Genomic DNA, 27,861 nt, shown 5'->3' on the forward strand with positions numbered 1-27,861 from the left:
CAGAGCACTAAACACACACGCAAACATACAAATGAAAACAAGTAAGTCTGGGGACATATGAATAGATGTGTAGATTATATTGATGTGAAAATCCTACTTGTGATATTTTACTCTATTTTTATAAAATATTAGCCTTGGGAGAAATGTGGTTAAGGGTACACAAGATCTTTCTATATTAATTTCATGTATTACATGTGATTCTGAAATATCTTCAAATGAACATTTTAATTTTGAAAAAGCTATCACTAAGAATTCATATTAAGAATGTTGATGGGGGCGCCTGGGTGGCTCAGTGGGTTAAAGCCTCCGCCTTCGGCTCAGGTCATGATCCCAGGGTCCTGGGATCGAGCCCCACATCGGGCTCTCTCCCTCTCCCTCTGCCTGCCTCTCTGCCTACTTGTGATCTCTCTCTCCCTCTCTGTCAAATAAATAAATCTTTAAAAAAAAAAAAAAGAATGTTGATGAACCTAAATTAGAGAGTGCTACTCACAATATGTATCATTTCAAACTCACCAATACCAGGAGCAAGAAAGAAAGATTCTGAGTCAGTATTTTGTTCGCTGTCATTTTTCATTAAAACTGGGGAACTCGTTGTCTCAGAATTCCTTTCTTTGCCGGATTCTGTTTGAACAACATTTTGATCAGTGAAACATTTTCAAGTACTGCAAGACAAGAAATCTCAACAGTGATTTTTCTATCACACAAAACTATCTTTTAAGAATGAAGCAGAAATAAAGACGTTGTCAGACAAAGGAAAACTACACAAAAAAGTGTTGCTGGCTGACTTATCTTTAAAACATGGCTAAAGGGAAATAATAGCAAAAGGATATGATGAAGGAAGGAGTCTTGGAGCATAAAGAAGGAAGAAAGAAGAACAGAAAGTGCAGAATCGTGCACGCAGAAAAAACCGAGATCACTCATAAATCACTGGTGGGAGTGGAAATGGTACAGCTACACTGGAAAGAAGTTAGGCAGTGTTTTACAAAACTCAACTTACCCTTACCATAGGACCCAGCAACGGTGCTCTTGGGCGTTCTCTCAGAAAAATGAAAACTGATATTCACACAGAAGCCTGTACACGAGTGCACATGGTAGCTTTACTCCTCATAGCCCCAAACTGGAAACACCTCAGACATCCTTCAACCAGGGGCAGATAAACAAGCCACGGTAGATCCGTGCCGTGGAATAGTAGTCAGCGATTAAAAAGGAAGAACTAGAGACATACACGGCAACTTAGATGAAGCTGGAGGGAATCATGCTGAGTGAGAAAATGCCATTCTGAGAGATTATATGCCATGTGAATCTATCAACAGAAAGCTCTTGAAAAGACAAAATTCTAAAGAAGAAGAGCAGATGAGTGGCTGCCAAGGTCAAGGACAGGGCAGAGTAGGCATAAGAGAGTAGGAAGAGGGAAACAGGTGTGGGTTTGAAGGGCGATGGAGGATATGAAACCCTACTCACATCATGAAATTACTAATATAAAACTGAATGCACACACACATAAACCCATGCACAGATACAAATAAAACTGAGAACATCTCAATAAAATCCATGGATTGTATCCATGTCTATACACTGCTTATGATCCTATAGTTCCGCCAGATTGTACCATTGGGGGAAACTGGGTGAAGAGTACACAGATATGCAGCTAAAATTTTCTCAATACAGAACTTCTAATTTTTACCTAATTAATTTTAATTAATTTTTAATTAGGAAAAGCTACCATTAGATCACATTAAGGGCTGATTCTAGAATCAAATGATTCTAGATTACACAGGGCTACTTGTAATATGTTTCATTTCAACTCACCCACATTGGAAGGGATGAAGAAATATGCTGAAGTTTCTTGACCATTGTCATTTTCCACCAAAGCTTGATAATCTGTCATCTGGGTGCTATTTTCCAGGTTGGTTTCTGCTTTGACCAAAACTTCTATAAGGACATTTTTTCAATGCTAGAAGAAAAGACTACCAATCTCTTGTTCTATAGCCAATGAAACTATTCTTCTGTACTGAAGCAAAAATGAAGATATTTATGGACAAAGAAAACCAAAAATATTCGTCACTAACTGATTTATGCTTTTAAAAAAAAGGTTAAAGGAAAATCTTCTTATAAGAACGCATATAAAAGAAAGAATTCTGGAGCACTGAGGAGAAAGAACAATGGAAAGAGCAGAAATATGGACACAGAGAAACTGGATCTCTCCTACATTGTTGGCAGGAAAATGGTACAAGCTACACTGGAAAGCAGTTTGTCAGTTTCTTACAAAACTAAGGATGCAATTACAAAAGGACCCAGAAATTGGGCTCTTGGGCATTCATCCCAGAGAAATAGAAACTTGTGTGAAAGAGTGCAATGAACGAAAAGCAAAACTAAAAATGATTAACAAGTATTCATAGCAGCTCTACCCCTCACAGTTAAAAACGGGAAACCTGGAGGTTTTGAATAGATGAAGAGATTAAAAAAAAAAAAAACTTGGTGTATCCCTACACTGGAATAGTACTCAGCAAGAAAAAGGAAGAAATGATTGATCCAATGCAGCAACACGAACGAGCTCCCAGGAAATTACACTGAAGGAAAGAAACCAGTATCAAACACCCTGCAATCCATTTATAGAACAATGCTGAATGGACAAATTCTAGATCTGAAGAGCAGATTCCAGATTGCAACGCATGGGACTGGGGAGGAAACTGGGGAGGAAAGTCCTCCAGAGGGAGTAGGTGTGGTTACAAAAGAGCAATAGGTTGAGATAATTTTCTACTGTTTTTGCAAGATGTTACCATTGGGAGAAATCGGAGAATGGGAACACAGGTTTTCTCTGTATTCTTTTTTACAATGGCATGTGCTCTCTCTCACTCTCTCTCTCTCTCAAATACATAAATAAAATCTTTTTCTAAAAATTTTAAAAAAGAAAAATCTACCACTATCTTACACTAAGGATGTTGATGCATCTAGATTAAAAATGCTACGTGTCAAATGTATCATTTCGAACTCACCAAAACCAGGAGGAAGGCAGTGTAACGAGGAAATGTCTTGACTACTGTTGTCTTCCAATAAAACTGGATAACTTATTGTCTCAGGGTTCTCTTCTGGGATGGTTTGAGCGTTTACAAACATTCCTACGATTAAAATATTTTCAAATACTGAAAGACACGAAATCTCAGCCGTGAAATCTCGATCGGGCAAAACTGTCCTTCAGTAAAGGAGCAGACTTGTGAGAACATTAATGAATGGACTTGTAGGGCATTGTGCTAAGTGAAATAAGCCAGACAAGTAAAAAAAGACAAATACTGCATGGTGTCACTTACATGTGGAATCTAAAAAGGAAAAAAAAAAAAGGCAAACTCATAAAAACAGGAGGTAGAATAAATGAACAGCAGTTGCCAGGAGCCAGAGGGTGAGGGAAGTGGGGAGAGGCTGGTAAAAAGGTACCAACTTTCAGTTATATGGTAGGTAGCGTACAGCCTGGTGACCATAGCTCGTAATACTGTGTCGTATCACTGAAATTTGCTTAGAGTAGAACTGAGCATTTTCCCCACCAAAATATAAAAGTTAAATATGCGAGATGGCAAATATGTTAATGAACTCAATGGCAGGAATCATTTCACTAGGTACGGGTACATCAAATCATCACTCTCTAGACGCTCTAAATATATTACAACTTTATCTGTCAATTTTACCTCCATGATGCTGAAAACAAGAAATGAATATCCAAACTGTTAAAAGAAAAAAAAAAGAAGGAATGGAAAATCATGACATTCTCACACAAAGGAAAGCCAAAAGTCTTTGTCACTAGCTGACTTACATTTGAGAACAGTTAAATGAAAATCTATCAGAAAAGAATGATGACAAAACAAATTGTGGAGCATTAAAAAGGAAGAAAGAATGACAAACGCAGCAGAAATCTGGACGCAGAGAAACTGGACCGCTCCTACGTTGCTGGTGGGAAAGTAAAATGGTACCACGTCTCTGGAAAACCACGCGGGCAGGTTCTTATAAAACTAAACATGCAATCACTGCACAAGCAAGCATTTGCATTCTCGGGCATTTATCTAAGAAAAATCAAGATTTATGTTTACACAAAAACCTGTCCATAAACAGTCACAGCAATTTTACTCGTAATACTGAAAGCTGGAACGAAGTCCAGACGTTCTTCAACCAATACACAAACCGTGAACCCCCGCACCATGGAATAGTACAAAGCAACAAAAAAGAAGGAAATGTTGATGCACGCAACAAGTCAGATGACTCTCCAGGAAATTATGCTCAGATGGGTGTGGTTTCAGAATGGCAAGATGACGCATCCTCATGGTGATGGCAATGTTCTCTATCTTGACCGTGGTTGTGGACACCAAACCTACTCATATGATAAAATCAAACAGAATTAACACATACACAAAAATCAATACAGTGGAATTGGGGGCCTTTCAATAAGACCCATGGGTGGTACCAATGTCAGTACCCAGGCTGTGATGGTCTATCATAGTTCTGCAAGATGTTATCATTGGCAGAAGTGGGTAAAGCATAAATGAGATCTCTCTGCATTATTTCTTACAACTACATGGGTATCTTAAATTACTACGATATCACAAGTTTAATATATAAAAAAAGCTATCACTAGCTGGCATGAAGAATGTTGATACTTCTAGATTAAACAGTGCGATTTGAAATATGTATCATTTCAAACTAACCGAAATCGGGCGGGATGGAGAGAGATGAAGAGGCAGGAGCTGGGTCACTGTCATTTCCCGACGAAGTTTGGTAATACACTGTCTGACAGCTGTCTTCCAGGCTGGTTTCCGCTTTTTCCGGCATTTCTACAAGTACAACCTTTTCAACTGTTGAAAGACAAGAACTCTTAACTGTGAATTCTGTACTGAGTGAGATTATCTTTCAGGAAAGAAAGAGGAAATGAAGACACTCTTGCACAAAGAAAAATCTTTCAAAAACTGTTCCTAGCGGATTTACTATTAGAAGATAGCTAATGGAAGATCTTCCAACAGAAAGGATAGTATGAAAGAAGGAAGCTTGTGGCATCAGTAAGAAAGAAATAGTACTAGAAAGATCGGGGAGAAAGTGGATCCCCCACACACTGCTACTGGAAATGTAGAATAGTCCAGCCTCTCTGGAAAACTGTTTGGCAGTCTTTATTAAACCAAACATGCTATTATCGTTAAGACTTAGCAACTTCACGCTTGGCATTCATGACAGAGAAATGAAAACTTGTATTTACATAAAAATCAGTACATGAGGGACGCCTGGGTGGCTCAGTTGGTTAAGCGGCTGCCTTTGGCTCAGGTCATGATCCCAGCGTCCTGGAATCGAGTCCCACATTGGGCTCCTTGATCAGCGGGGAGGCTGCTTTGCCCTCTGACTCTACCTGCTACTCTGTCTGCCTGTGCTCACTCTCTCTCTCTCTCTGACTAATAAATAAATAAAATCTTAAAAAAAAAATCAGTACATGAATGTTCACAGCAGCTCAACTTTACTTCTTGTATCCACAAACTTGGAAAGAAAAAAAAAGCAGACGTCCTTCAATGTGTGCATGTTTTTAAAAAAAGAAAACAACAAAAAACTGTTGTGTATCTATACCATGGGAAACTCTCCATCAATTGATGAGAAATAAAAACTTATATTTACCCAAGAATGTGTACACAGGTATTTATAACTGCTTTGCTCCCTAATGGCCAAACACTGAAAAAAACCCAGATGTCCTTCAGTAAGTGAACGATCGACAAAATGTAATATATCCATAGCACTATTTTCAGCAATAAAAGGAATAAACTATTGATACAGACAACAAACTAGACGAGTGTCCGGGGGATTCGTCTGAGTGAGGAGAAAAAAGCTAATCCGGAAAGGTCACATCATGGAAGACTCCACTTCTATAACAATCTGAAGAGACAAGATTACAGCAACGGAGAAAAGATCGGAGACAGCCGGGTGTTGAAGATAGGTCTTGGGGGCAGGGAAGGGGGCAGGGTTGTAAAAAGATGCACTAACGAGGGATCCTTGAGTGATGGACGTGATCTCTACCTTGACTGTGGGAGCAGATGTGCGAACCCACTCATACGATCAAATTACATAGTGATACACACATGCACGCACACACACAACATACACGCGCGCGTGCGCACGCGCACATACACACACACACACACACACCGGTGCAAGTAAAACCGGAGGCATCTCGATCACACCCGTGAACCGTATCAATGTCAATGGCTGGGTCGTAACACTCAACTACGACTCTGCCGGGTGGTCTCACTGGGGAAAATACGGAAAGCATAAGCAGGATCTCTCTGTGTTATTTCTTACAACGGCACCAAATCTTGAATTACCTCAGAATTAAAAGTTTCAACAAGAGCTGTAACTGGCTTGTATTAAGGATGTCGATGAACCTAGATGAAACAGGGCTGCGCGTGATATGTATCATTTCGGACTCACCAAAATTGGGCGGGAGTGAGGCAGATGAAGAGTCAGTGTCCGGGCCATTGATATTTCCCAGTAAAGCTGGGTAATAGATTGTCTTAGAGCTGTTTTCCTGGCTGGTTTCTGATTTTTCCGGCATTTCTATGAGTATGAATTTTTCAACCGCTGAAAGACAAGAACCGTCAACTGTGAATTCTCCATGAGGCAAAACTACCCTTCGGGACAAGAGTGAATTCTGCAACAAAGGAAATCTAAAATCTGTCCCCAGCAAACTTACCTGTATAGAAAGCAGAAAGGAAACTCTTCCAACAGAAAGGGACTTGACGAGAGAAGGAAATGTGGAACGTCAGGAAGAAAGAAAGCACAATGGGAATAACAGAAATGTGGCCGCAGAGAGACACAACCGCTCATCCATTGCTGGTGGGAATGAAAACTGGTAGTGTCTCTGGAAAGCTGTTTGACGGTCGCTTTATAGAATGAAACAAGCTATTACCAGAAGATCCAACAACTGCACTCTTGACATTCATGACAGAAACAAAAATCTATTTACACAAAAACCGGGACTTGGATGTTCACGGCAGCTTTACTCCCAATACCAAAAACCGGGGGGATGGGGGGAAGCAAAAACAACTCATGTCCTCCAGTGGCTGAACGGCTGCAAACAACCCTTGCACACTGCAGCTACAGAAAAGGGAGAATGAGCTGCTCCATCCAACAATCTGGATGAATCTTCAGGGAATTATGCTGACTGAAAAACACGGAACAATCTTCAAAGGTTACATACCATAGGGGCGCCTGGGTAGCTCAGTGGGTTAAAGCCTCTGCCTTCAGTCCTGGGATCGAGCCCCGTATGGGGGGTCTCTGCTCAGCAGGAAGCCTGCCTCCCCCTTTCTCTGTGCCTGCCTCTCTGCCTACTTGTGATTTCTGTCTGTCAAATAAATAAAATCTTTAAAAAAAAAAAAGGTTACATACCATAAGATTCCCTTTATAGAACACTCTTGGAGTGACAAAATTATAGAGAGCGGTGTTTGCCAGGGGCTGGGGGAATGGACGATGGGGAAGGAAAGGGCAGCTCGATAGGGGGGGGTATGGTTCTAAAAGTGCAAGATGAGGGGGCGCCTGGGTGGCTCAGTGGGTTAAAGCCTCTGCCTTCGGCTCAGGTCATGATCTCAGGGTCCAGGGATCAAGCCCCACATCCGGCTCTCTGCTCGGCAGGGAGCCTGCATCCCTTCCTCTCTCTCTGCCTGCTTCTCTGCCTACTTGTGATCTCTGTCTGTCCAATAAATAAATAAATATCTTTTAAAAAAATAAAATAAAAGTGCAAGACGAGGGATGCCTGGGGGCTCAGTCAGTTAAGCCTCTGGCTCTTGGTTCCAGCTCCGTACATGATCTCAGGGTCATGGTCTCAGGGTTGTGGGATCGAGTCAGACTGTGTCAGACTTCTCCACCCTTGGTGAGGAGGCTGCTTGAGATTCTTTCTCTCCCTCTACCCCTGCCCCTGGCTCGTGCACTCAGACACACACTCTCTCCCTCAAATAATAAATAAATATATAAAATCATTTTAAAAAGGAGCAAGATGAGGCATTTCAATGGCAATGGAAATGTTCTGTATCCTGACTGGGGTGGTGGACATCAAAGCTACTCACGTGATAAAATGAGATTGAAATAAATACAAATGCACACAAATCACCACAAGTACAGCTGGGCACATCTCAGTAATATCTGTGTATTGCATCCATGTCAATACCCTTGTTGGGATATTTTACGACAGTTCTGCAAGATGTTATCAGTGCGAGAAATGGGCAAAGCGTAAAATGAATGTCTGGATCTTATTTCTTATAAATATATGTGAACTTAAAATTGTTTTAAAATAGCTTAATTTTTTAAAAAAAGAACTACCACTAGCTTCCATTAAGGATGCTGATACATCTAGATTAAACACAGCGCTACTTATAATACGCATTATTTGAAACTCACCAAAATTGGGTGGGAGGCAGACAGATGAACACTGGTCACTGTTATTTCCCAATGAAGTTTGGTAATTTGTCGTCTCAGGGTTGTTTTCCAAGCTGGTCTCTGCTATTACTGGTATTTGTACAGAAAGAACATTTTTCAAGTGTTTAAGAAAAGATCTCCCAACCGTTAATTCTCTATGTAGCAAAACTATCCTTCATTACTGTATAGGAAATAAAGACATTGTCACAAGAAGAAAACCTGAAAGAACTTGTCCCTTGCAGACTTACCCTTAAATAAAGGCCAAAGGAAAATATTCAAACAGAAAAGATATGACGAAAGAATGGATCTTTAAGCATCATGGAGAAGGAACAATGGAAAGAGAAGATAAAGGCATAAAGAGAAATTGTATCATTTATATATTATATGTGAAAGGTCAAATGACACAGCTCCCCTAAGAAAATTTTTAGCAGTTTCTTGTAAAACTACACATGAAATTATCATATGACCCAGAATTGCCCTCGTGGGCATTCACCTCAAAAAAATATAAAATTGGGGCACCTGGGTGGCTCAGGGTGTTGGGCCTCTGCCTTCAGCTCAGGTCGTGATCTCAGGGTCCTGGGATTGAGCCCCGCATCAGGCTCTCTGCACAGTGGGGAGCCTGTTTCCTCCTCTCTCTGCCTGCCTCTCTGCCTACTTGTGCGCTCTCTCTCTCTCTGTCGAATAAATTTTTTTAAAAATCTTTAAAATATATATATAAACTTAAGTGTCCACAAAAGCCAGTACATAACTATTTACAGAGTTAAACTTCTGATGGCCAAAAGTTAGAAATCTCCTGGATATCCTTCCATGCGTGAAGAAACAAACAGTTGTACATCCTTACCATGGGAGAACATTCAACAATAAAAAGAAAAATTATGTTTAGGGGAAAAAAAAAAGTCATGCTCAAAGGCTATATCGTATTTTAATTCCATTTAAATAACAATATTCAAGTGACAAAATTCTAGAAAGGGAGATCAGTTCACTCTTTGCTAGGATAGGAAGAAAAGGTGGCCCGAGGAAGGTCGTTGAGGTCATAAAGGGCAACGAGCAGTGACAATGAAAGCATTCTGGGTCACAACTATGATGATAAATAAAATTCATGGAATAAAATTGCGCGGAACTGAAAACACACACACACACACACACACACAAATGTGGACTGAATCAATGCCACTACCTAGTTGTGCCATTTTACTATGGTTTTCCACGAGGTGATCGTTGGGGGAAATGGGTAAAACATAAATGGGATCCCAGACATAATTTCTGACAGCTACAGGCGAATCTACAATTACCTCAAAATAAAAAGCTTCATTAAAAAACGAGCTGGCACTGACTTGGTATGAAAGGTGTTGGGGAGGCTAGAGGCATGACTTGTAATATGTATCATTTCAAGCTCACCAAAATTAGGAAGGATGAAAACAGATGAGACAGTATCTTGGCCACTGCCATCTCCCCGGGAACTTGGATAATATACTGACTCCATACCGTTTCCAAGGCTGGCTTCTGCTTCTCCTGGCATTTCTACAAATAAAAGGTTTTCAGGAGCCGTAATACCAGAATTCGCATCCACAAATTCTACATTGCATGAAACTATCCTTCCAGAAAGAAGGGGAAATAAAGACATCGCACACAAAGGAAAACAAAAAGATTTTTGCCCCCGGCAGGCTTACTCCTACAGAAAGGTTAAAGGAAAATCTTCTGTCGGGAAGGATATGAGGAAAGAGGAATCACAAAACGTCTGAAGAAGGAACAACGTAAAGAGAAGAAATAAGGATGTGGAGAAACCGGATCACTCATAAAAAACTAAACATGCAAATAGTGTATAACCAGGAATTGCACTGCTGGGTATTTGTGTCCGAGAAACAAAAACTTCTATTTACTCAAAAACCTGTACGTGAACATCCGCGGCAGTCTTACTCCTAATAATCAAACACTGAGTTTGGGGGCGGGAGGGCAGGAGGAACCAGAAATCCGCTTTGACAGATGAACTGTTCAACTACAGCATACCTATGCACGGAACAGGACCGAACAATAAAAAGGAAGGAACTAGTGATACACGCAACAACTTGGTTTAGTCTTCAGGGACCTCCCTGGAGTGGAAAAAAAAAAAAGCCAAGTTCAAAAGGGGACATACTATATGCATCCGACTATATAACAGTTTTGAAGCAACAAAGTGGAGAGAGAGAGAGAACAGATACGGGGGGCCAAGAGTCAGGGAAAGTAGAATAGAGACGCGACTCAAGTGAACGTCCTGGTGCTGGCAACGTTCTATGCCTTGACTGTGGCCGTGGACGTGCAAACGACACATGATAAAACTGCAGGGAACCAAATGCACAGACACACACAGTGACACAAGTCAGCCCAGGGAAAGCTGAGTAAGATCTGCGGGTTACAGCAACATCAGTACCCAGCTCAGGATGTTTCGCTGGAGTTTTTACAAGATGCCACCTTGGGGGGAAATTAGCTAAAGGGCATCACTCGATTATTTCTTAAAACTACATGTGAAGTAAGTCAAGCAGAGAGAGTCAAGTATCATACGGTCTCACTTATTTGTGGAGCATAACAAAGAACACGGAGGACGTGGGGAGATGGAGAGGAGAGGGGGTTGAGGGAAACTGGAAGGGGAGATGAACCATGAGAGACTACGGACTCTGAAAAACAACCAGAGGGTTTTGAAGGGGCGGGGCGGGGGGGGAGGTTGGGGAACCGGTGGTGGGTAATAGGGAGGGCACGTACTGCATGGAGCACTGGGTATGATGCCAAAACAATGAACACTGTTATGCTGTAAATAAACAAATAAAAAATAAAACTATATGTGAATCTACATTTATCCCATAAAACTTTTAACACAAAAAATAGCTATAGCCAACCATGCTTCAATTTAAAAACCAGCTATTGCTAGTTCCCATTAAGAATGCTTTTTAGGGGGGCACCTGGATGTCTCAGTGGGTTAAGCCTCTGCCTTGATCATGATCTCAGGTCATGATCTCAGGGTCCTGGGATTGAGCCCTGCATCGGGCTCTCTGCTCAGCGGGGAGCCTGCTTCCCTCTCTCTCTCTCTGCCTGCCTCTCTGCCTAATTGTGATCTCTGTCTGTCAAATAAAAAAAAAAAGAATGCTTTTAATGGACGCCTGGGTGACTCAGTCGTTAAGCGTCTGCCTTCAGCTCAGGTCATGATCCCAGGGTCCTGGGATCCAGCCATGCTTGGGGCTCCCAGGTCAGCGGGGAGCCTGCTTTTCCCTCTCCCTCTCCCCCAGCTTGTGTTCCGTCTCTCCCTGTGTCTCTCTCTTCCAAATAAATAAATAAATATTTTTAAAAATAAATTTTAAAAAGAATGGTTTTTAATGCAGATGAAAGGATGCTATTTATAATATAAGCCAGGTCAACTCACCGAAATTGGAGGGGATGCAGAAAGCCAACGAAGCCGGGTCAGGGCCCACGTGGCTAGGTCCCTGTCCAGTTGAGCAGCTGGCCACCTCGGGGGAGAGTGCCGCGAGGGGTTCTCCCGGGGGCAGGAGTGTTGCAGGCAGAGCGGGATGCTGGGCAGAGAAGAGATCCCCGGTGACCTCTTCATCTCCTTCACTGATAACATAGGATAGGACAGCAAGCCCAGGAGCTGGGCTGCCTGGTGTGACACTGGGCTGCAATGAATACGTGGAGACAATTTTGGGAAGGGGCGGACTCTCCCTGATGACCAGCTCTGGCAGCCCGGCTAGCTGAAGAGAGATCTCCGCAGGGTTGGGCAGGACATGGTTCTCCTTCCTTCCCACTGGTCCAGATGGGCCATTGTCTCCCTGTCCGGGGTAAGAGAACACAAAGGGTTATGCTCTCGTCTTTGGTTCCTGGACTTGAACTTCTCCATGAGGTAGACAATTAAACGTTTTTTGTGTAAATCCGGATGACCTCTAAAATAACACAAACCCATTATAAATCATCTTAAAAATTTGATACAAGCATGAACGGCTCCTTTCTTTGCAACATCATTTTCCACGGTTAATGACAAAGGCTGAATTTTTATTATATGATTTTTATTCCTCTCCAAGCCTACATTTTGACTGCATATTCTACATTACGGTTACAAACATAAAAATATTCAGTGTCATGATTTCTCAAACCTGAACTTCAGCATTCATCCGAAAGATGTTGAGTGTCCCATCTGTTGCTAAGGTAAGTATACATCAGCCCTGCTAATCTCAGAGTCATAGTTCTCTCTCGCTTGTAAGAGACTTGTCTCTTTAGGAACTACAGGTTTATCAAAGTAGCATCAGTGTATTTATAATACTTACACAGTTTGGCAACAGTGGTTTCTCCCAAGTCGGATGCATTTCTGAAATGATTCCACAAAGGTTGTTTACCTGCCTATTGGTGTTTTCAATAAGTTCATGCAAGTCCTATTACAATAAAACAAGTATTTTAGCAGTTCCTATTTCAAAAGAAAAGTGACATATGAGAAAATACCATTAAGCCACATTTTAGTTGCTACAAACAAAAAAAAGCTCTCGAGTCCTCAGAAATGTCTTGTTAATGCCACAGGATGCCTGGTTTTGGTGACACAGAGCGGAGCTGATGGGGATAAGGAGCCCAATCTCCTACTCAACAACTCTAGGCCATGGGGCATTTTAAGAAGCTTTAATACTGGAAAGTAAATGTACCACCATTTTTATAAGCCACCATATTTATTATGGAGTCGTTTTATATCAAGGAAGGGGCTATTTTAGGAAAGAAAGCTTCAAATCTGCTAAAAAGGCCGAAGAGCCTCTTTCCATATAACCACGGTGAGAATTCAGAGGCAGTGAGCATTCTGTGCTGGAAAGAACAGTGAGCCAAATATAACAGACGTGACTTTTGGCTTCAAAGTATTTCAAAGGTAATCGACAATTAACCTTATAAAACCTTCCAGTATATGTTCCCTATTGGCCAACCAGGTATGTGACTAAAAAAAACCTGAGAATTTTTCAAATACACAGAAATTTCATTCAGGCCCAAAATACACTTAAACAGGAGGCCAGGACCATTTCCTTATTCATTCACTCAAATAAACATTGAGGGCCTACTTACTACCTCTTGGAACTGCTTTGCTAGGTGCTGGGACTGTGGACAGAAAGGAAAACAGGAAAACAACGAGAGCCTGCCCTAAGGAACGGGCCAGGTGAGTTGGGGAGAGAGGATTTCCATAAAGTGATGGGCAGCCTAAAGCAGTGGTTTTCAAAGTGTGGTCTTGGACCAGTAGCATCAATGTCTCCCACTGGCTTGTCAGAAATGCCCCATCACCCACAGCGCACTTGCTAAATCGGGAACTCAGAGCAGGGGCAGCGATCTGCTTTCACGGGCCCTCCAGGTGGTTCTGGTGCATGATCAAGTGACCCACTGACCTAGAGCACTGAGGTAAACCGTGCAGGCTTTAGGGGGACACACCTGGGTGCAAAGACGAGCGTTCTGCCGCCTATCAGCTGTGTGACCTTGGGCGAGTCACTTAACTTCTCTGTGCCTTAATTTCCTCATGTATAGAATCTGATGATGAGAATCTCAGAGTTCTCTCAAGGACAAACCGAGGCGCTGTGGTGTGATGTTAGTACTCCCACCCTAACAACAACAGCACATGACAACCCGCCCAGTAGTGCTCAACCATCCATCAATAGTCGTACTGTTGCTGTGACTCTGATGGCTACGACACAGGTAAGAATGGGAGGCCACGTGTGCGCAGAACAGGAAGACCTAACCCAGGCTGGCAGTCGTGGCAGTGTCGTCAGAGGAGATGTCCCCGTTGAGGATTAAAAGACGAGACGGTGTTCGCTCGGTAAAGATGCATGGAAGGGCAGAGAGGGCAGAAGGAACAGTAGATTCAAAATACCCAGAGAGAACACAGAAGTCAGATGTGTAGACAGTGAACATAAATGACGTTCAAAGAGCTGAGTGTTTTAAGGGAAGGAGAGAGAAGGCAGGACAGAAACAGGGATGGGAGGCCCCAAGCGGAGGTGAAGCTGTGGGAGAGGATGTGGAGAGTGATGGAGACGGAAGCCGAAGGGCCAGGAGGTGGCCACTGACGAAGGGAAGCGTCCTGGCACAGGGAAAGAGGCTCAGAGGCAGAAAACAACACCGCCTTAGCCTTATAGAGGGAGATGCTAAGTGGCTGGCTGTGGGGAGAGGAACTGCGACTCAGAGGGATTCGGGCCTCACGCTCCACCCCACCTTGGCCTCCCTGAAATAAGAAGCGAGGGCCGGGCCCTCCGGAGCTTGTGGGGGACGGAGAAGGAGCTGACCAGAGCGCTGGCGAAGGGCCACGGGACAGTGGAGGGATCTAGACCGGTAAGGGGAAGGAGTTGAAGAAAGGAGAGAGCTCGCACACGGGAGAAACGGGGAGGATCCCTGATGGTCCGTTTCGGGGCTGGGACTTGGGACACTGCCCTCTTCTCCTCCTCAGCGTTCTAGCCCACCACATCTCGCGCCGTCGCTCAGAGAGAAGGCCCTGGCAGAGCAGTGGCAGCCTGGAGGATCGTGGGTGCTTCCATGAGGCAGGCCGGGAATGGCCCTGCTGGGAATCAGAAGCCCCCTCCCACCGCCCGCCCTCCTACCTCCTTCCCCAAAGACCTGCTACGTTCCTTTGAAGCAGTCCCCTTCTGCTCTCAGTAACAGTGATGAAGACTCACCTAACACCGTTTTACTTAGGCGGGGTAGCTCATCTTAATCCAACAAACTCTGTCTGTTAACTACTTTTTAAAAAAATAAACTTCCATTACCTCTAGAGGACGCAGCTCACAAAATCCTTGATAATTACCCCCCATCAATCTCCACCAGCACGCTAACTTTTACAAAATCCCCTCAAAACTACGTAAGATATACTCTTTAAAAAACAATGGTACGCTGCCATTTTCTTTCAATTGAGAAATCTTGATAAGCATTTAGACACAGACTAAATTTTACTGAACTAAGCTGATTTCCTTAAGAGAGAATATTGGAGAAATTAAATACTGAACAATTTAGATGAAAGAGATTTAACTACATTTAATCAGCTATGGGCTGTTGGGTTCTGTTTAAGCTACAAAAGCCATATTTTTATTTCAAATTTTTCACCTAGAGATACTCTTCTAACTGGAAAATTCCCTTGCAATGCATCACAATAGAGTGATAATCATACAGAATTTGACATGACAAACTTTCTACTAATAGCACAATGACATTAAATGAAGTAAAAAAAGAGCTTCACTCAAAATTTTGAAAAATTACATTTAACAGATAGAAATTTGATACCTCGTAATGTTGTTGGAGTTCTGTAAGTCGGTTTTGATGATTTTCATCACGGAAACCTTCAAATGCATTGCTTGCCTATTAATATTATAAAAATAAGAAGTTAATGTTTAATATCACTAGGACCCAAACTAAGCACTAGAAAAATCAGTACTTTATATATTTATGCTTTATTTTTTCATCTGCATTCCAAAAGCATTTCAAAAGTCTTATAAAACAGAGATAAAGTAAAACCAAAATCCATATTCACATGAGAATGAAACAGATAAGAGCTGATTAAAAAGGGGATGAGGGGCACCTGGGTGGCTCAGTGGGTTAAAGCCTCTGCCTTCGGCTCAGGTCTTGATCCCGGGGTCCTGGGATTCAAGCCTGCATCAGGCTCTCTGCTCAGCAAAATACTATACATGTATTTTCCTTGTGGTTTTCTTACTAGCATTCTTCCTCTCTCTCTGCCTGCCTCTCTGCCTGCTTGTGATCTCTGTCTGTCAAATAAATGAATAAAAATCTTTTTTAAAAAAAGGAGGGGATGAGGAAAGAAGTTATCATATAAGAATTTAGGTTTAAGAAAAGCTACTGAATATCAGCATGAACACATAGTTTATAATATATGTAAAGACAGATATAGAAATAAAAATGTGTGTGTATGCTTGGAATAGTATACATATGTTTCCTAGCTCTGTCTGCTGGGAAGGCTTAAGGTCAATGACACAAGACAAACAGTGAAAATATCTGGTGTCCAGATTATGGTTTCTAAATACCATTCTCCAATAAAGGAACCAGGGCTCCTTGGAGAGAGGTGAATTCCAGGGCTGGGTCCGGAAAACTATGCATGAGCCTAGAACATCTTGTGATGTCAGAAAATCAGGAAGTGCTCAAAAAAAAGTTGGGCCATGTGAAAAGGCCACAGGCTCCAACTGGAAGGAGCTTCCAATAACCAAAGTTGGAAAATTTGATCAATAAAATAATTTTAACATGGGATTATAAAAACTCATATAATATACAGTGAATGCTCAGGCATCCATACAGATATAAAATACATAATTGAATAAGTAAATGGAATAGAAAGGACAGCTCCTCCTGACAAATGAATTCCTTTTAATACATACATGGGAATGAGGCAAATAGAGAGTCACCATTTGGCAAACACCATACTAGTGATTGTTGCAGGTAAAATCCACGAGCTAACTCAACTCAGTGGGTAAAAAGGTGAGGAGAAATAGGATATCAGCAGAGTCCCCCAAAGTACTTCCCACCTAAGATATTTCCCCACAAAGGGAAAAGCAGTAACTTTACAGTGGAAAAATCCAGAAGATACCACGTTAACCAAGATATCGATGATAACATCACCAGTAAAAAGATACACGGACACCATGTGTCCCTGATAACGATTCAATAAGGAGACAACATTTGTGTGGTGTTCTTGCCAAAAATGGATAATCTCAATCCATTCAAGAGAAAAATATCAGACATACCAAAATTGAGAGACATTTTACAAATGTACAATGTACATTTGTAAACGTACACTCATCATAAATGTCAAGATCATGAAAGACAAGGAAAGAATGAGGAATCGTCAGAGACTGGAAGAAACTGAAGAGAGAAAACTAAACTCAATGTGGGATACTAGATCGGATCCTGGAACAGAAAAAGGACAAGGGGGAGAAGAATGGTGGAACTCAGTCAAGGACTGCAGTTTACTGTAGCAACGTTAATATCATGGTTGTGAAAACAGCACTGTGCTTACGTAATTACCATAATTTTAAGTTATACAGGTAAGTTAACATTAAGGGTAGTTGTATGAAGTGTATACACGGAACCCTCTGTAATATATTTGCCCCTGGAAATCTAAATTCTGTAAATCTAAAATTATTTCAAAAATGAGAAAGCTACTCGGAGTACAAAACTGCTGTGAATTCCCTATTAGTTAAGGAAAAGAAGGAAATCAAATGGTTAAGGGTTCATTTGTCTTGTTATTGCTATGGAAGCATCCAGTCCTGAGAGAGAAATATTTCCTTCAGCTCTCAAGTTCAGAGTAACTCCACGGTATGTGAAGGTTGAAAAAGAACTTAAATCGTTTTCTTTATGATAGTAAGTGCGAATATATTTGGCAATTAGCAATTAATATTATGTAAATATTCAGTCTGATATGCATTCATTAATGACACTTCCAACTTCTTCCCAATCGGGTATTTAGTCTTCTTGTCCAGGGACGATTTATTAATAAACCAAAAGAAAAAGAAAGAACTAAAGAAACATTCAAGACTTCAATTCTGCTGTCAACAAGCACCAAACGCATGAAGATCCTCTGCCTATGGCAAATACTACAACACCCGAAGATATACAGCTGACCCTTGAACAACATGGGGGTAAACTGTGCGAGTCCACTTATATATGGATTTTTTTTTCAAAGAATATATTGCAATACTATACATGTATTTTCCTTGTGGTTTTCTTACTAGCATTCTGTTCTCTAGCCGGCTTTTTTGTTCAAATACAGTATATGATACATATAACATGCAAAAGACGTGTTAATTGACCATCGGTAAGACTTCTGGTCTACAGTAGGCTATTAGTAGTTAGGTTTTGGGGAGTCCAAGTTACACGTGGATTTTCGACTGTGCAGGGGTCAGCACCCCTAACGCCCACATTGCTCAAGGGTCAAGTGTACTTGCTGAACTGTTTTCTCAGTCGCCCAACTATACTTAAGACACCATTTTTGGGGCACCTGGGTGGCTCAGTGGGTTAAAGCCTCTGCCTTCGGCTCAGGTCATGATCCCAGGGTCCTGGGATCGAGCCCCACATCGGGCTCTCTGCTCTGCAGGGAGCCTGCTTCCTCCTCTCTCTCTACCTGCCTCTCTGCCTAGTTGTGATTTCTCTCTGTCAAATAAATAAAATTAAATTAAAATTAAAAAAAAAAGACACCATTTTTTACCAAGCTTAACCCATTACGCACTTCAGGGTAAAAAGACTAGTCTTCTAGTAATCTGTCACCAGAACTACTTTAAAAGCAAATATTTCCAACCAGAAACAAAGAACCAAAGGTTTTATGGCTTTTGATTTTCAAATAATCCAACAGTGACACTCTGTGGACAAAATAAGAAGCACTAAGGCCCCTATTTTTCTCAATAAATTAATCTCTAAGATGCCTTAAATTGTTTTTTGGAATAAAAGAGGGTATAAGTAAGTAGACAGACAGCAAATAACCATTATATTTAATTATAACAACTCTAAGGATGAATTATGAGCTATAATAATAATTTTAATATAAACATACCAAGTAATTATTAATGTTTTTGTTTTAAAATTTTATCAATCAGCCCTGCATTGCCAACTTATTAGACAACAAAATTATATGAAATTACAATATAGACTAGTCATTATAGGAACAATATTGCCATCTTACCCTCGTGTGGTACTTTATGCTTTTCAGAGTGCTTTCACGTAACTATGTCAGAAACCATGACTCTCAGTAGGCATTTAACATTATCCCCAAAGACGAACATAGTAGAACTGTTAGAAGTTAAGAGAATTGCCTGTACCACTGTACTACTTAGGTACTTACGAGTGTCCTCATCCTTATATAAGTAAGTAAATACATTTTCTGGTAAGCTAGATTATATATAGTCTAATAATCGATTTCATTCTACTTCAGAGATCAAGAAGCACGGCAGAGTAGGATGGAAATGTCAAACGGTACAACTACATCAGGAAACTGGCAGTTTCTTCTAAACTTTATCTATCCCGTGACCCAGTGTTTGCACTCCTGAGTCTTTACTCAAATGAAATGTAAACATACATTCACAAAAACACTTCCATAATCATCTTCAGGGCCACTTTACTCATAATATCCCAAACTGGAAACAACCCAAGTATCCATCAAAAGGAGAAGGGATAAACAAATTATGATATTCATGCAACAGAATATTACTTAGCAATGAATGGGAATGAAATGTCACTAAAACCAGATGAATCTCTGAAACATTATTCTAAGAAAAAGAGACTGTGCCACAGGAGTACATACTGTATGATTCTATTTATATAAAGTTCTAGAACGGGCAAAACTAATCTATAATGGCAAAAATATTAGAATGTTGTTTCTCCAAGGTTTGGGAGTAGAGAGGCATTCTGGGAAGAGAGAGGCATGAGGGAACTTTCTGGGATGGTGGAAGTGTTCTCTGTCTTGATGGCGGGGAGAGGTATACACATTTGTCAAAACCACTGAACCATTCACTGTATGAAATTCAACTCAATTTAAAAAAAAAGAAGTCAAGCAGAACGAAAAAACAAAGAAAGAGATTCAATTTAATACACAAACCATATTACCCACCCTAAAAAAAGATGAACGTCCTCTTTTGAGCCGCGGGGGGAGAAGCTCCATATCCACCGAGTTCGAGCTGTATCTTTTTAAATTTGCTAGATGGTTCATTTGTGGAACTGCTTGGTCACGTAGGGCTGGTAAACCACCTACTCCTGAAAAGCCACACATTAAAAAAGTTACTTTACAGACTTACTACCGTCATCAACTTAATAGGGATATGTCCTCCAAATGCCAACTCAAACTGAACCGGAGTCCTGGCTGAATTTTAGAGAGTGACAAAACAGTAATTCTCCCAGTAGTGATGTAAAATAAACCCTAAAAAATTGAAAGGCTAGGTTGCCTCTCCTAGCAATAAGAATCAAGATCACACACAAATTCTGAATTATGAAATCAACGCTTCACAACCGAAAGGCTACAGAGTAAATGCTGGAAACAAATAAGAGAACACAGCTCCTAACTGCTTTTTGAGAGGAGCCCCCAAAGCCTTTTTACTTAGGGAAGCAGCAGGCCTCCCAATGTGAGTCAGGACGTCTATCTGACGTGGGCCACTCCCTCCACAGTGTGGACTGGGCAGACCACAGAGACCTGGCCTCCTCATCTGCCGGGTGAGAACTGGTCGACATTAGCTCTGAAGTCACTAGAACTCTAAGATTATGATTGTTTCCCTAGTTCCACTTCGTATTAAACCTAAATAAACGTACATGAAATATAAGCCCCCGAATATTCTAGAATTCTGTAAGGCTCAGTGATGGTTCTGAGCTCCGTAACAAGGAAAAGACACGGAATCCGGTGTTCCCGTATTCTGTCTTGTAGTAGGAGAGCCTTGGCGGCTGGCATCACTGTCCGGGGAGGGGTGCCCGCATGACAGATTTCGTTGCCATTAGCCATCCTGAGCCAGGGAAGGCGTCAGAAGCAGAGTGAAGGAGAATTAACTCTTATTATTATTATTATTTATTTTTTAAAGATTTTATTTATTTGGTATATAGAGAGAGATCACAAGTAGATAGAGAGGCAGGCAGAGAGAGAGGGGGAAGCAGGCTCCCTGCTGAGCAGAGAGCCCGATGCGGGGCTCGATCCCAGGACCCTGAAATCATGACCTGAGCCGAAGGCAGCGGCTTAATCCACTGAGCCACCCAGGCGCCCTGAGAATTAACTCTCAAGTTAGATGAAGGCAAGCCAACACGGTGGGGGAAATTCAATGACAGACTAACTCCAATTTGAGGTGTAACTTCAATTTTTATTTTTTAAAATGGTTGTTTTATTCGGATTATAAGACTGAGAATGAATAATTGAACCGGGGTGTTTTCGTACAAAGAAAGCCTACACAGCAATGAGGACGAGCCAACTATTGCTACACACGGGGAAGAAGCTCACAGCCCTAACACGGAACAGAAGCCAGAGTATATAGTTGTGAGTTCTATTGAGAGATACGTATTTTGGGCGCCTGGGTGGCTCGGTGGGGTGTCTCCCTTCCTCTCAGGTCAGGATCCCAGGGTCCTGGGATGGAGCCCCGAGGTGGGCTCCCTGCTGAGCGGGGAGCCTGCTTCTCGCTCTGCCTCTGCCACACCCCCTGCTCAGGCAGGAGAGCGCTCCCTCTCAAATAAATAAAATCTGAAAAAAATATCTACATGGGGCGCCTGGGTGGCTCAGCGGGTTAAAGCCTCTGCCTTCGGCTCAGGTCATGATCTCAGGGTCCTGGGATGGAGCCCCGCATCGGGCTCTCTGCTCAGCGGGGAGCCTGCTTCTCTGTCTGTCAAATAAATAAATAAAATCTTTAAAAATATATATATATGCATATTTTGGTCTCCTGTATTTCTGGCAGATCCCCTAAAACCCTTGGAATTTAAGTGAGGAGAGTGATAAAGGTGTCTTTTGTTATGTTAATGGAGCCTAAAGCCTCTAGACCACCTAAGGCTGAGGGGCTGGGCCGCAGGGGGAAGGAAGCTGGGATTAGAGGGTTGGACCTTTCAGTCCTACCCAGTGACCTTCAGGAAGGGGAGAGGGCTAGAGGTGACTTAGTTGCCAGTGGCTAATGGCTTAATGGATCATGCCTACGTAATGAAGCCTCTGTAAAGACCCAAAGCGCAGGGCCGGGAGAGTTTCCCGGTTGGTGAGCACAGGGAGATCTGGAAAGATTGGCCCCAGAGAGGGCGTGGAAGCCCCCGCTCCCTTTCCCCCGTGCCTGTTCTTTGTATCGCTTCCGGCCTGCTGTTCCACGGTTGTGTAAACCAGCAATCTGGTAAGTAAAATGTTTCTCTGAGTTCTGTGGGCTGCTCTAGGAAATTAACCAAACCTGAGGACGGGGTCACGGGAACCTGTTCAAGCCACTGAGTCCGAAGACTGGATAATGCCCCAGGCTTGCAACTGGTGCCTGTAGGGGAAGGGGGGTGCGGTCTTGTGGGACTGAGCCCCGCACGTGTGGAACCTGACGCTGTCTCTGGGTGGATAGTGTCAGAATTGAGCTGAATTCTCAGACACCCCGCTTGGGTCCAGGAATTGCCTGGTGTTAGGTGAGAAGCCCTCACCACCAGGACCAACACAGTCTGGAACCAGGTCCAGGAACCTCAATAAATTGCATATGATTCAGTTGTTCTGAAGCTCAAAAATAGGCAAAAGTCATCAGTGGTGGGAAATGTCAGGATAGTGCTGCTTCGCAAGAGGGCGCGAGACTGGAAGGGAGGTGAGGGCTGATTCTGCGGGACTCAGCACCTTCTATTTCTTGGTGCTGGTGCTGCTTATACTTGTGTGTTAACCTGCAAAGTCTGAGTATTTGTGATTTGTGCATATTTTTGTGTGTGATAGATTTCTATAAAAAATCTACCTAAAGGGGCACCTGGGTGGCTCAGTGGGTTAAGCTTCTGCCTTTGGCTCCGGTCATGATCCCAGGGTCCTGGGATCAAGCCCCGTGTGAGGCTCCCTGCTCAGCGGGGAGCCTGATTCTGCAGCTCCCCCTGCTTGTGCTCGCTCTCCCTGTCTCTCTCTCTCTGTCAAATAAATAAATAAAATCTTAAAAAAAAAAACCTACCTAAAAATTAAGCTCTTTAAAAAAATTCAGAATCTAAATAAAGTAATCCAACACCAGTAAACATCATAACCTTTAGATATATTTCCTTCTCTTTTTCTTAATCCGTATATATTTTACATAGTTTGAATCACACCATACCTACATTGTGAACAATTTTGTATGTCATTTATAATTTTTAAAATCGTCTTCTCCTTTATTTTTTTCTTTATTTTTAATTGAAATATACTTAACATACAGTTTTAAAAATGGTTTAGAAATGCCTGCCAGTGTTCCGTTGTGGATGTCCATAGGTTATCTTTTTTCTGTTGTGGGATATTTATATGGCTTCCAGTTTTTCACTCTTTTGCTATAATGATGTACACACACTCAAATGCAAATATTTATGCACGTCTCTGAAAAGCTCCTTATAATGGATATTTAGGAGAAGCACTAGGTTAAAGGCTATGAACATTCCAGGGGCCTCTGGCAGGTACTGCTAAAGAGCCCAAGAGGGTTGTAGTAACTTACATCTGCAGAGAACTGCCACGCAGTGGTTTTCCTCCATTATCAGTAAAGTGAATTACTATGTAAAAATTGCTAATTTGGAAGATGGAAGTTTAAAGTCTGTATCTCACTTTCATTTGCATTTCTGTTACTAATGCTGAATGTTTTCTATCCATTAAGATTTCTTGTTCTGCTGTCTGTTATTTTTTGTGTCCTCTGCTCATTGCACTATTGGAGTTTCAGCCTTTCCTGTTTGATTTGTATGAGGTCTCTCTCTCTTAAGAATAGTAACCCTGAAGGGGCACCTGGGTGGCTCAGTGGGTTAAAGCCTCTGCCTTAGGCTCACGTCAAGCTGGGATCGAGCCCCCCCTCCCCATCCCACTGGGCTCTTTGCTCAGCAGGGACCTGCTTCCCTTCCTCTCTGTCTGCCTGCCTCTCTGCCTGCTTGTGATCTCTGTCTGTCAAACAAATAAATAAATAAAATCTTTAAAAAAAAAAAAAAGAAGAGTAACCCTGGAAAATGTATATTTTCAGCAGATATTTTTCTCAAGTGCTGATGTGATTTTGGAGTCTGATATTTTTGATATTGGGAGGGGTTCTATTTTACCAAATTCATTAATGTTTTTACGATTTCTTGAACTGCTGTTACACTCAGTCTTCACTAGGAGTAGAACATTCAACTAGATTTTCTCGTAGTTTTCTATACTTCCATTCATTAGATATTCAACTCTTTAATCCATCTCGAAATTATTTGTGTGATATGAGGTGAAATCCAATGTGCTTTTCCCCCCAATAGTTACACATCTGTACCAGTACGATTTACTATCTGTGTTTCTCTTACTAAAATACTACAGTGCATTAACTCCAAATTCTTTGTTTTTATGAGCTTCCTGCTGCACTAAATCAGGCTCCTTATTTTAAAACTAATACCATCATATTTTAATAATTGTAACTTTTGAAATGTTTTAGTGTTTCATATGGTAAAATACCACCTGTCCCTTAAACATATTTTTCCAAGATCTTTTTTTTTAAGTTACATAAGAGTGTTTTTTCTCCTCTAGGAACAATTTGTTTCTCTCCACTTAATCAAGTCTTATTTTGTGACCTTCATTAAAGTATTTGCTCCCCTTTCATACAGATTCTGCTATTTTTATTCATTTATTCCTTAGGATTTTTACTATTTAGTTGTAGCCATTATCAACTGGGTTTTCTTCCATTTTTATGAAAAATACATATATATTCTTTTTATATATGAAATTATTTATTACTAATATTGATTATTATTTGTTAATAATTATTTATACTTATATGTGAAAATATAATTGTATATATAATATATTTAATAATAAATACATAATATATAAATAAATATATATATATGTATATTCTTTTTTTTTTTTTTTTAAGTTGGCTCTATGCCCAGCATGGGGCTTGAACTCACGACCGGCCCCAAGACCAAGAATCCCATGTCCTAATTACTGAGCCAGCCAGGTGCCTCAATCCTATATGTATTCTAATTGCTTAATGTTGTTATATAAGAAAACGATTTAGGGATTTTTGTTTTTGTTTCTGTTTTTAGATTTTAGTTATTTGTTTATTTATTTGACAGTGAGAGAGGACAAGCCGGGGGAACAACAGGGAGAGGGAGAAGCAGGCTCCCTGCTAAGCAGGGAGCCGAATTTGGGGCTCGATCCCAGAACCCCAGAATCATGACCTTAGCCGAAGGCAGACAGTTAACCAACTGAGCCACCCACGAACCCCAACAATTTGTTTTAATAAATTTAAAAAATTTATTATCTAAAATGACTCAAGAAAAAAATAGAAAATCTCAACAGACCCATACCAGGTAAAGAGACTGAATCAGTCATCATAAACCTCCCAGGAAAGAAAAGGCCTGGACCCTCTAGAGGGCTTCACTGGAGGATCTACCAAACATTAAAAGAATTAACACCAATCCTTCTCAACCTCCTCCTCCAAAAAACTAAAGAGGGAACACTTCCTAATTCATTCTATGAGGCCAGAATTACCCTAATACCAAAGCCAAAGCTAGAAAAAGGCACTGTAAAAAAAGGAGAATTATAGACCAATATCCTTTATGAATATAGATGCAAAAATCCTCAACAAAATAATAGCAAATGTAATCCAGTAGCAAATTAAAAAGGATTATTCACTATGTCCTAGAGGGATTTATCCCAGGAATGCAAGGGTGGTTCAACAAAAGAAAAACCAATCAATATAACACATCACATTAAAAGAACAAAGGGAAGAAGCATGACATTATGTAATTTTACCACAGTAAAAAATTACCTGGCCGACTTTTCTGAAACCCTCATCCTAAATTTTTGCATTGGTTGGAAAGATAAAAGGGATCAGACGATAAGGACTGCACTACAATCTCCTTTTCTTTACTAAACATGTATTGGTCTTTCCAAACTAATACTTTCAGATATACTGCAACCCCTTTAACAGCTTCTTACTTGTCTAGCATGCAGATAGGCCATGGTTCATTGAACTAGTCCCTAATTCACGGATATTCAATTTACTTCTCAAGTTTTGCTCATGTGAAGAACACTGCTGAACAGTCTTACCCGTCTGCAACTGGTTCTGTAGGATAAAGTCCTAGATGTAGAAATGATAGGTCAAAGGGTATCCACATTTGAAAAGTCTCCTAGTTCTCTCCCGCTAAAGAGGGCTGTTGGAATCAGCCAGACATTCTGTAACACACTAGAAAGTATTCTGCTGGTTCTGCACATAGTTTTAAAACCAAAACAGAAGACAAGTGCTACCAAAACTTTTTGACGTCAGTTCGATCAGGGATTGGCAAACTACAGCCTACAGACCAGATCCACCTTGCTGCCTATTTTTTTTTAAAGATTTTATTTATTTATTTGACAGAGAGAGATCACAAGCAGGCAGAGAGGCAGGCAGAGAGAGAGGGAAGCAGGCCCCCCCCAGAGCAGAGAGCCCGACGCGGGACTCGATCCCAGGACCCCGAGACCACGACCCGAGCCGAAGGCAGCGGCCCAAACCACTGAGCCACCGAGGCGCCCCGCTGCCTATTTTTATATAGCCCACAAGCTAAGAATGCTTCTATTTTTGGGGGGTTTTTTGTGGGTTTTTTTTTTTTTTTTTTTTTTTTTTACATTTTGAAATGATTAAAAAACGGGCGCCTGGCTGGCTCAGTCGGTAGAGCATGCAACTCTTGATCTTGGAGCTGTGAGTTCAAGCCCCACACTGGGCATAGAGCTTACTTTAAAAAAATTAAAATGTAATTGTATTTGAAGTGTATAAAATTTGAGTGACTCCTAAAAATGGAGAGTAAATATAAAATATCAAAAAACTATTTTAATTATTTTAATATCAAAAATTATTTTCAAAAATGATTAGAGAACAAAACCAAAAGAATATTTTATGAAATGGAAAAGTGATAGGAAATTCAAACTTCCGTGTTTGTAAGTAAAGTTTTACTGAAACACAGTCACACTCATCGGTTTATATATCAGCTGCTTTCTTCAACAGCAGAGTTGAGTAGTTGCAACAGAGCCTTTATGGCTGTAAAGCCAAAGATATTTACTGTCTGGCCCTTTACAGAAACAGTTTGCTGATCTCCGATCTAAGCAATAATTTTTTTTTTAAAGATTTTAATTATTTATTTGAGAGAGAGCACACAAGCAGGGAGGAGGGTCATAGGGAGGGGGGGAAGCAGGCTCCCCACTGAGCAGGGCTCGATCCCAGGACCCCGGGATCATGACCTGAGCCAAAGGGAGATGCTTCACCAACTGAGCCACCCAGGCATCCCTAAGCAGTAACATTTTTAAGGAGTAAGAAACCCAATTTTCTACACAAAGGGCAAAGAACAAATTGTCCTGTAACTAAACAAAGAAATGTTCCAAGGGGTTAAGTCTCTGGGCTCTGTGTGAGGGAGGAGGTGAATGGCCTCACACTTCTTTCACTGCTGTGACTGAGAAGCAGCCACTGAAAGGCCAAGTAGCTACCGCACTTCCGGTTACAAGACTCCACTTTCCATGACTCTTTTTTGGGGTAGTGATGTAAAGGGTGCTGCATTTTTAATTTCAAGTTCCAGCTGGTTACTGCTGATATATAGGAAAGGGCTTGGCTTTTGCATATTAACCTTTTCTATCACACAATTGTGCTATAATTGCTTATTAGTTCCAGTTTTTACAGATTCTTTAGATCTACATAGACAATCGTGTCATCTATTCAACGAACTCTCGATCCAAGTTGTTTCTCCCATAAATTCAGTTTTCCTTTGCCACCAGATATTTACAGTCAGAGCTGCCCGCTATAAACAGTTTTTCAAAGACAGATATTTCTTTGAATAGACAATATTCTCCCAATGCTT

At 41.3% G+C, this 27,861-nt stretch overlaps 1 protein-coding gene across 1 annotated transcript in view; it reads right to left on the reverse strand.

The window, feature by feature from the left end:
- BEND2 (BEN domain containing 2) overlaps positions 1-27,861 on the reverse strand; it is a 59,545-nt gene that overhangs the window by 27,298 nt on the left and 4,386 nt on the right. Inside the window, 8 exon segments of the mRNA XM_045994719.1 lie at positions 1,810-1,932; positions 4,692-4,838; positions 6,166-6,267; positions 6,448-6,597; positions 11,819-12,221; positions 14,617-14,725; positions 15,676-15,750; positions 26,087-26,117. Of these exon segments, the coding sequence (XP_045850675.1) occupies positions 1,810-1,932; positions 4,692-4,838; positions 6,166-6,267; positions 6,448-6,597; positions 11,819-12,221; positions 14,617-14,725; positions 15,676-15,750; positions 26,087-26,117 (1,140 nt within the window).

This window comes from Meles meles, chromosome X (assembly GCF_922984935.1).
Source record: "Meles meles chromosome X, mMelMel3.1 paternal haplotype, whole genome shotgun sequence".
NCBI lineage: Eukaryota > Metazoa > Chordata > Mammalia > Carnivora > Mustelidae > Meles > Meles meles.